The 14,069-nt window shown below is 34.7% G+C and overlaps 1 protein-coding gene across 1 annotated transcript in view; it reads left to right on the forward strand.

Annotated features, from left to right (window-relative positions):
* The window catches only part of PFKP (phosphofructokinase, platelet), a 45,750-nt gene that overhangs the window by 29,927 nt on the left and 1,754 nt on the right, over positions 1 to 14,069 (forward strand). The window contains 4 exon segments of the mRNA XM_062568882.1: positions 10,191 to 10,355; positions 11,447 to 11,508; positions 12,502 to 12,613; positions 13,909 to 14,008. Of these exon segments, the coding sequence (XP_062424866.1) occupies positions 10,191 to 10,355; positions 11,447 to 11,508; positions 12,502 to 12,613; positions 13,909 to 14,008 (439 nt within the window).

A 14,069-nucleotide genomic window follows, 5' to 3' on the forward strand; every position in this document is an offset into this window, starting at 1 on the left:
CATGTTGCAGATATATTTGCAGAGTATAATAAAGCATTTTACTGCTAAATAGTAGTAAGTCAAATAAAGCATTTCCCTTTGAAATAGAATTTTCATTTTTAATTATGAAGTAATTCAGTACCTTCTCTATAGCATGTTTACTGAATTACTGTGTTAGAAAACTGCACATTCCACTTGATTTTTGTCATCAGTCATGTTGGAGCCAGCATATAGTTTGTTTGGTTCCTCCTGCCCCCAGATTATACATATTGACCTGCATTCTAATAAATGAAAAACAGTGAGCATGATGGTCATGCAGAGAGGGAATAGAATTTCACATTGCTTTTGAAAATGAAACATCAGTTCTTATTTTACTTTGACCGTTTGAAAGATTCCTCAAATCCTGTCAACTCCAAGAGCACTAACATAACTTTTGCACTTGTTGCTTTTGTTTACCTTATTGACACAAAAATATTTACTCTTGGTATAATAAACCTTGAGCTGTGAAATTTCAGTTTTCCTAACACCATTGGGTTTTTTTAGAACACTGTAAGCTAACTAAAATTTTTCTTGAAGGTACTCTTTATACACAATCTAAGTTATAGAAATTGACCTTGTTTCTGGTTCTGGTAAATAAAAATATCTCCAAAATGATTGATAACAAATTAAGGTGAGTAAATAAAATAATTGTGCATAACACCTGCTTTTCTTCTCTTCTACATAAGCTTTGTGTGTTTATCTAACTACCTTATTTTTATAGGCTATTTCATGTAGAACAAAAATAGTATAGTTTTTGTTGTGTTTTGCTCTATACTTAGAAGGTTTCTAGATATCCTCTCTGTCTTCATTAGATAGCAAATTGTCAGTGTCTCCTTATTTTTCATACAGTAGTTGAACAGATTTCCATCTTGATAGTATTTACTAATAAAAGCTTTTGTACTGTTCTTGCATTTGATTTTGACCAGATTTTTCTCTGAAATAAATATGAAATATAATTGCTTTGTAAGATTTGGATTCAGACCAACAGAAGACTGAGACCTCTTTTTTGGGGTGGAGCAGCAGGGGGAGAAGACCTTTTGTTGTGGAAATACTTGTATGTCATTTTCTCTTTGGTTCTTTGAACATATTCCACTCAAACTGGTAATGAAAAATGGATGCTTTCATTCTTAGGTTATATGTTCAGCTCAGGCAGTAGTGATACTGCCCTCTATTAAATGTGATTGATAGCCTCAAAACAAGTCATATAAATGACTGGTAAAAAGAAGTAGCAAATGGATATGAATGTCCATCGTATTTAGCTTACAGTATTTTTATTTCTATTTCCAACACTGGATGAATAAACTTGCCATAGTTCTCAATAATATCAGATTATCACCTCTTATAAACATCAAAATGTCACCACATTGTCACAGTTCTGCTGTGGTACTGTTCTTACTTCTGTGTCCATGCTCTTGACAAGTTTCAGTAAGGTAAGTAGATACTTTCCTGTTGGGCAATGAGGCCTTGTTTAGAGTTTGGCATTACTACACACTTCTCAGTGTTAAGCTGTTTGCAGCTTGTCCCAAGCATGTAAATGGTACCTTGAGACTAAGTCATATTTACAAATATGATGTGTTACAATGCTCCATTTAGATAGATATGGTAGTTAGTTTGACATCAGTTGTTTCTTACTTGGTAGAATCAGTAGTATATGATCTGTAAATAGTTACATGGATACAGAACTTCTGAATTAGAGGTCAGGTGAGAACATGCTTTGCCCTAATCGTAGGTTACAGATAATACTTAATGACTGATTGTAGATTTTTATAACCGGCTCTGTGACTGGCTTGAAATTCTCCATTTTTTTCCATTTTCATTGTAAAGTTGCAGACTTGAAATAAGTTAGTGTGGAATTCGACTTGTCTTTCAAATAGTGTTTTAAATTTACATTATGCTGTACTTTAAGTTCAGTTTTCAGAATGTCAGTGCAAACAATTGTCAATGAAAATTGCACAATATAAAATACCTGGGGAAGGCTGCAGATACCAGAATGAGAAGTCGATACACCTAGGGCTTTTATGTCTAGATTGACATAATGGATTATTCAGAAGTGCAGAATAAAAACATGAAGACTTCTATGAGAAGTAGCATCAGTAAAATAATACAACAAAAATATGAATATTCTCAACTCCATGTCGCTGATGTAGTGAAATGCTTAACAGTATTAATTTGGCTAGACCTGCAGAATACAGCCCAAAAGAAATGTTCTTTTTCTTCTTTCTTATATAATCATAAAGGCTAGAAGTTCTTCCTAAATGAAAACTGGCTTGTTTATTAAAAACACTGATCAGGAAGAAGGTTTAGCAGTACATTTTGCACTGATGGAACTAAAAACAAAACTAGAAATCTACTCTATAATTAAATAGTATATATATAAAAAAAGGAGGCTCTTTCAGCTACAGAATGTTGTAAGAGAGTGGATGAAAACTTAATTGGAAAACAAAGCCTACTGATTGGCTAGAAGATACTTACAGAAGTATAAATCAGAAAAAGATATGGAAGAATATAGATTTGATTCAGGAGATGGAGAAGTAAAAGGGGAATGGAAAGAAAACGTATCAGCTGGAGAATGGGGGAGCAGGAGAACTGAAGACAAGAAGAAGCTAAAACTCCCAAACATGTGCCTTTGGCAGTATACTTTTTCCCTTCCTCAGAAGGAAGGGTGCAAGTTGATGAACTAGTTTGACAGCTAAAGAGTCAGAGCCCCAAGAAGACCCTTCCTTGCTGCAGAGTAAAGGAAACTACAGTTAGATTGCCTTAATGCAGTCTCCATACAGTTCCTTTGGAAGTCCCCACCTCCCAGAGCTGGTACTAGCACACATGACTACACACTAATCCAGACTAGTGTTCTGAACTGGTTCAAAATTAATCCAGACAAATTAACAACTAGTTAAACTTTGATCCAGTGCAGTTTTGGCAACAGCTAGCTGTGGGCTAGGGCAGTTAATCTATCTCTTTGAATAGCAGTTTACATGCAGATCGACATGAAGTTAACACCACGCAGTCTGTGCTTGACCGCAGGGATTTTTACAGTGCCTTTTTGGTTACACCAATACCTTTAGTCTTAATAAGACTATGGAAAGGTTAATCCATATTATTAACATGATACAGTATTCCCTCATGATCTTGATCCAGCCTTCCTTTAAAAAAAAAATTAAATTTTAAAACCACTGGTGAATTCCTTGTCCTTCGAAATTGTTAAATCTATCCTTCATTGAAAGTGTTTTCCTGTTTCACTGCAGTGATGTGAAGATGTTGCATATAATCATCTAATGCTTATGCTGGGTGAAGGTATAATCTTTGGATATGTTTGCTAAAATCACTTGCATCAAATGAAATGATAATATTTAATGCAAGGAAAACATATCTTACACTGCAGACTAACTGTGATGGTTATTTCTCTAAATCTTCTTTCAACACTTTGACTAAGACCTCAGTATAAAACTTTTCAGAGAAACTCATCAGTGTTTTGCAGATCACCAGGAAACCTTGCAGTGCTACCAAACCACTCTGTGCATTTCTTTATTTTTAATAGTAATAAAAATTCAAAGCAGCCTGACTGAGCTGGATTGGGTTAGGTAATTGCTGCTTTGAGAAACTGAGAAGGTTGGACTTCTGTGAACATCAGTCTTTTCTGGGAGAAAGAGATGATTGACAAAAAAGGAATATACTGTGTGATTAGACTTCCTTGTGTAGAGTCATTACATAGATGGCAATTTTTTTAAACTTCCTATCATGACAGATGGTAAAAATTAGTTTATATTTGGAAGAATTGGAATAATACAACTAAAACAGATTTACTCAGTTAAAAGAAGCTATACAATCCTAACACTTACGTAGTATTTTGATATCTATTAGAAACATCTAATCCATTTTACATACTACACTTACTTTGTAGTGTTCGTAATCCTCCCAGAAACTTATAGATGCTTCTCTCAAATCTTTAAAACGTACTTGCAAACTTTAACTCGTCCATGTGCATGTGTGAGGTTGTTGGGTGGTTCTGGCCGTAAATCAAATTTATGGGCTTAGGAGTAGATATGTGGTGTTCATAGAATCTTGGAAGTCATAGGGTAACCTATTTCCAGTCAGATTAAAAAAGAAAAAAGTGTCTTGACCTTATAGGATAACAGTTTTTAAAAAGCAGCTTTCCTTATAGTAGTATGTCTCTAAGCATTTCCTTCAGATTGTAGATGTTTTGGTAGTTAATGTCTTTCTCAACTCATTAGCATATGTCAAACTTTGTTCTTTAAGTGACTTTTTGTAGAATGACTTTCAAACTGCCTTTGTGCTGTTTCTGCTCAACTGCTTCAGATCTGCATGCTGTGCGCATTTCATATTCACTCTGTATTAACCTGGACTAATTTTTTGAATTTCTTCAAAGAGTATTGCACCAATGCAATCCTAGTGCACTGTTGTGGGATGTGCAGGATCTCTTCTTCCCTTTCCCCGGGAATCTCACTAATTTTACTCATTTGGGCCAATGGACAGCCAAATTTCCCATCACATGCAAGGAGCCATTAGCAGAACAATCCAAAGACAAGGAATGTGTTGCTAATACTTGTACCACTGCTTCAGGCCTATGAAAGTTGTCTGCAATTACATGAGGCACGTTCCCGCTTTGAGGAGTTTTGCGTACCTATCTGTGTGTTGCCTGCTACTATTAGCAACAATGTGCCAGGCACAGACTTTAGCATTGGTGCTGACACTGCCCTGAATGCTATTGTGGAGGTAAGACTGCGTATCTTTTAAGAACTAAGGTAATAAAATATGTAACTTAAAGATATCTAAAGACCTTGAAATGTCTATTTTTCTAAAATAATTCACTGTCATTGAAATTCTGTTTTTTATAATTTTTAGACTAATTTAAGGATTAATGTAATTTTAATTACCTTGGATGTTTATAGTTTGGGGCTCTGTTTCGTTGCCTAAGACTGATGTGTTAGTGTGTAAGGCATTGGCTTTTATTCTTAGAATAAAAGCCAATACTCCATTTTGATTTTGTTCTGTCTTAAGTAGTTCCCTAGCATTAAAGACGAAAACACGTTTTATAAATGTCACATTTGCTGAACAGGCTAATGGCTGAGCTCTCGGGCAACAGAGCATTTTAAATATGTGGTTAACACTAAATGCATGAATAATTCGATAGACTGCATTAATCTTAATGTGTGTTAAATGTATATGAAAGGAAGGGTATAAGCATTGAAGTCCTGTCATTGATGCCTATAAACAATTTGGAGCCAGAACTTGCTGTGAATGAAGTTTTCCAGTTCACTCGCAACAAGCCCAGTCCTCTAGTTTTAGTCTTCTGTAACTTTTTTTTTCTCCTCCTTCCTCCCCCTAGCTATAACTGCTATATGAGGTCTAAATGATCTACCGTTCCACTGAGGTCTATCGCAAATGAATGAGTTAATCCCTACACTATGCAATTAGCTTTGAGATTTTTCCTAACCTTCCATTCATATAAAGAATTACAAAGTAATTGGCCAAGAAAGTCTGATTTCAGAGTTAGGGCTTTGAGAAACACAGATTTGCTTTCCTGCTCTGATACAGAATTATTTACTTACATAGATTGAAAAAGCTCCATTAGTAATTTGAAAGAGAGCTATATCAGAATACCTCATGGCTTCATGAGTGGGAGATGCATTGCTCGTCTCCAGGATGCAGGCAGCCCTGGTGCTGCTCCTGAGCACAGATAAGAGTAAGGTGGACGCTTGGAGCTTTCACTTCATTTTGTCTTAAGGGAAATACCACATGTCAGTCTTAAAACATCCTGATTCCACTAAGATGTAGAATGGATAAATAGCAGCAATACAGTCATACGCAGGACACAAGTACTTTTACCACTTCACTATCTGTTTCCCTCTTACCTACTTGCAAATGTCATGTTCTAAGCAGTATGAGTGATATCACTAAAGCCTTTAACAGTGATTCACCCTGTCAAAATATGAAAGAAGAAAAAGTGATTGTACATATATTGCTGCTTCCTCATTTCACTGTTTTATTATTTTCATTACAGTTTGTAGAGCTTTTAGTAATGCTCTAGTTTAAAAAAATAGATACAACTATTTAAATTCATTAAAATTAAGATGTTTTGTTTAGGCCCAAAATAGAATAAATTTAGTGTGGGGGTTGAGTATCAGATTTTCAAGGAAGCTAGCTCAGTTCATACGATGGCTCAACCTGCAATTGAATTCCAGAAAGTACTTTAAGTCATCTTGCCAGCATGTCTAAAACTTTTGGCCTGTCCAGCCTGTGGAGTAGCATATGAATTGAAAAGAACAAAACAAACAAAAAGACATGGTCAAGACTAAATTACAAAGCAGAATTTTGTTTTGAATGTGGTCTTTGCTTAGGAGGGTCAATCAAGTAAATACTTGCTGCCATTTTTTCATAGAAAGCAAGTTAAATGATAGAAATTAATACAGGTGGTGTAAACAGAATTAGTTCTGTTTGCAGGTAGTACCTTTTTACTGTTAAATCTAACATTGTGGTTTCTAATCTTTTTTTAGGGGTGTTATTTTGCATATTTGGTTGTTACTGATTTGTTAAGTTCATCAGGAAATTTGTCAGAACGTATTTTGTGGAGCTGGAAGGAGGGGAAACTTACTTAGGAGAAAAAAAAGGGCAATGGGGAGGAGAAAAAGAACAGAGAAGAATTTGAGATTCAAACTTGTTACCTGATTCAACTCACTACAAAGTTTCAAAAAAGCTAGTTAGCATATGGACAAGCCGCAGAGGGCTGCTACCACCTTCTGACAGCAACAGTCTTGAAAAGCTTTCCTCAGCTTCTTGAAAGCTGTTCCCATAACCATGAGTTAAGAATATCTACTTTTATAACAGCTGCATATTTTTCCCTGAAAATACCTTAGTGCTATAAATAATCCTGAAATATTTCTTTCCTAAGTTGATGATATAGTCAGAAATCTTCTGTTGCCTACATGAGCACAGTTACTCAGATGCTTTAGTGCCTCCAGAATTCAACTTCTATTTTCTCTGAAGAATGAAGTTTAATAGGAGGAAGTAAATCTTTTTGCTATTCCTTAGATAACCTAACTTTAATTTTGTGCATAACTGTGCAAAACATGTCTTTGTATAGACTAGTATAGAAAAACTGCCACTAAAGACAATCTGTGTATTTACACATAGATTATCTTTACTGGCAGCTCTTCTAAAGCAAAAAATCCAACCTGACTGAAAAGCAAAAAAAACTTTTCTCATCAAACTAGTAGAAGTAAAGCTGTGAAATTCTGTTATATGAAAATAGTAAGATGCAAGGAGACAGCAATGAGACAAAATAAAGTAATGACAATGAGAATCCATAAATCAATTCAGTAAAAATATTCAAGATTTTTTTTTCTTTTTACAGGAATTTACTTGTTTATAGTATGTGATACCATAACTTGCCTTTTGTGGTAATTGATACTGTAAAGTTTAGATAAGTTGAAACTAAATAGTGTTGTATGAATTTTTTAAGACGGTATATTATAGGCACATAGAGGAACACAAATGTGTTGCTACTAGGCTGCAGAAGACTACCACTACCATTAAAACAAAAACAAAAATACATAGTTATTAGAAAGGATCTCACATTGATTTAGTATTTCCTGTATTTTGGGTCTTCTAATCTCATCTTGTAGCATTTGCGTCAAGCTGCTGTTTGAATAAGAAATCTTGAAATCTTCTATTGTATCTACTGTTCCACTACCCAGGATTCTCTGAAATTTATCAGTACCATTTTTATGTTTGGGTATTTTTGTCACAATCATACTGGAAGAGGAAGAACAGTAGACAGAAGACTACATCTCTTCCCTTAAAGTTAATAATAGAAATTCTTAAACACATGCACACTTAAGGTCGGTATTACTGACCTTATACAAACAACAATAAAAAACAACTCCATGTTGTTTGAGCTTGTTTGGTGTTTGGGAATGCTTTTAGTGGATGGAGTGTGTTTAGGGGGAGCTATCCTTTTAATTTATCCCAAACTCTTATTAAAATTACTTTCCATCCTCTGTTTCAGCGTTGCATGATAACTTGGGAACCATAGATTCTTTCCTTACTCTTGGCAAAAGCCTATCACTCCCTGTCCAACTCTGGAAACAGTATCCAGCTTCCCAGCAGTCCCTAATCATTCTTACTCTGTTTTCTAGATTTCTGGGAAGAAAAGGGGAAGAAGAAAAATGGGAAAGGGAGGGAAAGAAAGGAAGGGATACATACTACAAATGAAAACAGAGGCAACATTATGGTGCTCTGGTTACAGGCATATCAAATCTGCAGCTTTGTCTGGTCCTTAAGCAGATGTTGGTGACCCAAGGTACCAGAATTTCTAGGTGCTCAATTTGAGATTTCTTAAAAGGATATTATTTTATATACATATATATAAAATATCTAAAGCAAAAAATTTTTATGTCATAAGCTAAGCATGTCGTAGCATCCAGTTTCAGGCATCATGTTTAAAAAGTTAAAATTGATGCCGTGCAAGTCCTCGTAAAAATAGTAGGGTTTTTTATTGGTATGTAATTGTTTGTTATAAAACAAATACCAGTATTTTGCAGTAAGTCTCATGGAGTCACACTTGGAAGAGGAAAGTAGAGTGCTTGAGGCCACTATAAAATCCAAAACTGATGGAAAGAATGTGTCATTTTAAAGAACAGATAAAGTTCAACCTAGCCTTTTGTGACCTAGTTTGTTATGGGGATGTGTTATGGCCAGAGCAACAAACATGTTAATCTATATTATGAATGCACTCATGTGAATTGTGCACATATTTACATATATAGAGAGAGTGCATAAATGAAACTGCATGTATATTTTGGTAGTTGGACCCAAGTAAATGAATATGTCATTTTTAGGGCTTGAACGTATTAAATATTAGAAATTCTTGTCATCTATTTTAAATTCTCTAACATACCAATGAATGTATTTATTCTGTGGTCTTTTGGATATATTTCTGAAGACAATATTGCTTGCCATATTAATTTCAGCTTGAAGTCCTATATTCAGTTACCTGAATGTTAGTTCTGGTTATAAAAATCTGTCATGGAAAGATAGGCAAAAATGCCTCTAATATCTGCAATTATTCAGAAAATCAGTAAGGTATGGAGATTTTTTTTTTAATGTTGTTGTAATTCAAGTTTCAAGATGAACTCTACAGATTCTTCCATTTCTTCAATTTTTATTAAACAGAACTAGTGTAGGGACAGTACATCAGTTCAGAAAAAATTCTTCTCGTGTCTAAGCTTAGTATAATTTCTGTTTTCCTTCTGAATAAAAAGAAGGAAATAATCTTTTTGTCACTTACTTGCTTCATGAAAGGAAGATGCATTGTTTATCTGATAACTTTAACAGAACCTTGAAAGGTAGAAATATTTTCAGGTTGTCAAAAGTCTTCTGGTTATTAAAACCTGAAGATAGTTAGTAATATAATTTTTCTGGGTCCTAGTACACTGAAGATTTCCTCTGTTATTTTTTTTCCTAAGTCTCTTAAGCAGCTCTAGGAAATATTAGTGTTAACTAGTGCCTTTTGGCAAAAAATGTTCCTTATGCTGCTCTAGGTAAGATGCAAGTGGAGATTTCAGTCTTATAGTAAGCATCTATAAATAAAAAGAAAAATAGCTCCTGTAGTTCTTGAGAGAATATTTGTGTGGATATAGTTATTAGAAAGTAAACAGGCCTAGGATTTAAGTTTAAGAAATTTTTACTGCATTCTCAACTATGCTTAACAGTAAACTTAAAAAAAAAAAAAAAAAAGAAAAAAGAAAAAGAAAAAGAAAAAAGGAAAAAATTTCCAGTGATATGTAGAATTAAAGCAAAGAAGAAATAAACTTATTCAACTTGAACTGCTGAAAAGCGCTGTAATATCTAGTTATATCTGTTAAAACACTACTATAACTTTTAAGTTGTGAAAGGCACAAAGTATTACTATTTTAGTATTTGCAGGAAACCAACGTGGTTTGATATTAGTAAAGCATTTTGTGTTACCTCTGGTGCTCCACATATAATTCATAAGAAATACTTTCTCTGGTGATAATTATGGTAGTTAACTGAGTTGTCTTGCAATTTTAAAAATGTTTTTTATAAACTCTGAACTGTATACCAAAATGTGAGAGGCAATTATGACACAAGATACGTATGTATATTTTAATAATGAATGTTCTGTTTTTGATCAGACCTGTGATCGCATCAAACAGTCAGCCAGTGGCACCAAGCGTCGTGTATTCATCATTGAGACCATGGGTGGTTACTGTGGTTACCTGGCCAACATGGGGGCCCTTGCGGCAGGAGCTGATGCTGCTTATATCTTTGAAGAACAGTTTGATATTCGAGAGCTCCAAGTATGTGGCATTAGAAATATTTTACTAATATTTAAGTAGATCCTAAAACTGCTGTGCATATATAACATGCTCTAAGTAGATGGTTAATGTTATAAAAAAGGTACTGTAGACTATATCTAAAACCTGCACTTCTCAGTTTCACATTCATATAATGCAAGCTTTTAAATCCTTTTATATTAAGGAACAGCTTCCTAGTTATTCCTGGCATCATGTTCAGTTAACTGGCAAAATTATTCTGTGAGTTGCTAAACGCTATTATGTCAATTACTACATTTGTATTCATCTGATTGAAACTCCAATTGCATGTAAATGGACAGAACTGAGCATATTTAAAAGAATAACAAAACAAGATAAAAAGAAATACCTTTTTCACGCTGATTGTGCCTCAGCTTATTGTCGCAGAAGGCTGTTCAGGTCAGGATTTTAGCAGGATCTGAAGTGGAATAGATAGTGATAGCAGAATTATTCAAAGCATGTTTGAAAGGGTTATTAAAATAAGAGACTCAGGCTTTAATGATTACAGGTTAGGATGCGACTTTGCATATGGTCTGTTGTGAGACTTTTAAACTTCTGCGGTAGTTGGTGCTGGTTGCTGTCATAGACAAAATACAAGCCTGAACAGATACAGATTTCCTGAAACAAAAAGATGATATGGCAGATGAATTGTAGTTCCTCACCACTCCTGTCTCGGTGGCGTGCACTCTTGTCATGTATGAGAATGCCAACACAATCCCTTACTCTATTCATAACAAGTGTATTTTAAATACTGAGAGTAAGAGCAGGATATGATGTTCTATAGCAGTTTCTATATTTCAGTGTATATCAAAGTTCCAACTGTGCTTTGCCAGTATAACATACAGAAAAACAATATATAGTCAGTAAAATCAGTTATGGTTATGTGAAGGAAGAAGTTAGTTTTAATCCAGGATGAATAACCACACAGAATAGATTATCCTGGATTTCTGAAATCGGTTGATTTTTCGAATTTGCATGTAATACTTCATGTGGAATCCTTCACAGAAGTTTTCAGGCTCATTGCAGTTATTTTTAGAGTTCTGCCTGTGTTCTGTTTAAAATGTTGTTGCTTCTAGGCTAATGTGGAACACCTGACTGAAAAAATGAAAACCAGTATTCAGCGTGGTCTAGTGCTGAGGTAAGCAAATGTAGGTTTAGTAGATTGCAAGTGTGATCCTGAGCTTTCTAGGCAAGCAAGCTGTTTGGCCTCTGGTGAAGACACTCCAAAGCGTATATACGGTAGTTACTCCAATAGCATGAGATTGTTAATAAAGCTGTTGCTCCAGAAGGCAAGCCAGCAGCTGTCTGGAATCTGAAGTCCAAAAACTTCCTCCTCCTTATGTAAATACATATGCCCTAATAGTAGATATTTTTCAGCCTGTTTCCTCATTGGCAGTCTTTTACCATAGCCTCTTTTCTTGAGGGTAGCGTGAAGTTATGCACGTGCACACGTGTACCATAGTCCTTACGATAGAAGTCCTACTTGTATTTTACCAGGTATCACAGGATAAAGCATTTTTCAAAGAAATCAGAACCTTTAAAACATGTTGGTTAGCATGCTTTTAAATTATGCCATTTCTTTAGGCAGTCTGAGTAAGTTTTTACACTTCACACTCTTCATGAGCATTTATTTTGCCTGCCTGCTAGCAAAGTGATGAAAAATGAAATCTGTGTTGAATTGTATGAGGAAATCATTATGTATATTCAGATTCTGCTAGCTTTTTACAGGGCTGAGAAAGTGACAGCATCTAGTTATGTGATCAGGGTGAAAAAATACTTGATGAGAGCAGAAGGTACTATTCATTATGTTCTTTTTATAAAGGACAAAGTGATAACTCTGTATATAATTTCTGGTTTTATGTGTTTTTCCCTTTCTATAACGAACTTGTCGGACACAAAATGGTATTTTTCACTACCCTGTACAACAATGGATTTCAGCTGACTTGCTAGTAATGTCATTGTAGTAAAAGTAATACAGACTTGAAAAGTGTGAACATGTTCCAAAAAACAAACCTGTGTGGTGAATGTTGATCACTGGTATCAAGAAAATGAAAAATGTATTTTGTGACAGCTGTAAAGATATCTACTACTTTACAATTAATTTAACTGTATCTGGCCTGAACTGTTACAGAAATGAGAACTCCAATGAGAATTACACAACTGACTTCATTTATCAGCTGTATTCTGAAGAAGGAAAAGGAGTTTTTGACTGTCGAAAAAATGTGTTAGGCCACATGCAGCAGGTAAAAAAAAAAAAAAAAAAAAAAAAAAAAAAAAAGTAGTTACCTACCCTGATTGTAGGTAACTCAAAAAGTATTTGTTAGCATTAAGTATTATTCCCCCTTAAAAAACAGGAAAAACTGTCTTAGATTCTTCATGACTCCCATTTTTATTTCTCCCACTCTATATATTAATGTAACAATGAGACTTTCATAATAAATACTACAACTATTTTATTATAATGAATTCATAGAACACACCTGTCTGACCATCAGTAATGTATCCAGCTTATGAATCCTGGAAAAGATGAAATCTGGGTAATAAAATACATGCAGATGGATTGCAGATATTAGAAGAAAGAAATTAGCTTATTCACTGTGATCTTTGCCCTTCTAAAAGCTTATCCTTGTGGTCTTTATACCCTCCCTCTCTTTATCTCACTGTACTGCTTGTTAATCGGCAAGCAGTGAATTTCTAATTTGGTTACATTAACCACTAAGACTGAGATGGAGTCAGGAGTACATGTTGATCTAAATTTCTCTAGTGCTAAGAGTGAAAATCAACTCAAATTCAGTGTATATTTCACTTTTTCTTGTTTATTTTCATATCATTCAACACAAAGTTTGGCAGTTTCTCTTTAAAATGGTACTATTTTAAAGGTCAAAACCAGCTTTGACTGAACAGTTTTCTGTTTGGAACTTTGTATAATACAGACAGGGTTTTTTCATCACTTTTGTTCCCAGAGCTATGTAAAGTATCTTGCAATGAAAGCTGCCATAAAAAGTGCAATTACTAGTCAAAGAAGTCGTAGCCTAGTTGCTTTAATTTAGGTTCATATACAGCACTCCAACCTTCCTCATTCCAGCTGCAAGAGCTATGCTATCCAGAGTTCCTCAGCACTTACATTTCTTATGCATATTCTAACAGTATCTCCTTCAACAGTTTCCTGTCATGCTGAAACGAGGTTCCCTATGCCAGTGTGATAGCTAGGCAGTGCTTTATAGTCAACATCCAGGCGAAGTGGAAGAAAGGGAAAAACACTGCCTTCCATTTCTGCTTTCCATTTCTTTACATGTAAAAATCCTATTGATTCAATGAGAATTCCAAGAGCACTTTGTTTTACACTTTGTTTTAAATATTTTAGCTTAGTTTTTGCCTCTGACCCCTCCTTTTTTTTTTTTTTTTTTTCTTTCCCCCCTCCTAAGTGGCAGAGGGAAGTAAGAGGTAAAGCAGGCCAAGATCAAGGATGACTGATAAAAGGAAGACACTGATACTGGGTTTGATAATTAAAATAACCTACAGTTATATATTTATACAGGGTGGTGCACCTTCACCATTTGATAGAAACTTTGGGACAAAAATTTCTGCAAAAGCTATGCAGTGGATCTCCAAAAAACTGAAAGAAACATATCGAAAAGGTACAGAAATATTTAGTGCTATCTCTCATCAGTCTTTGATTAGCTATCACTATGCAAGACT

This window comes from Rhea pennata, chromosome 2 (assembly GCF_028389875.1).
Source record: "Rhea pennata isolate bPtePen1 chromosome 2, bPtePen1.pri, whole genome shotgun sequence".
Lineage (NCBI taxonomy): Eukaryota > Metazoa > Chordata > Aves > Rheiformes > Rheidae > Rhea > Rhea pennata.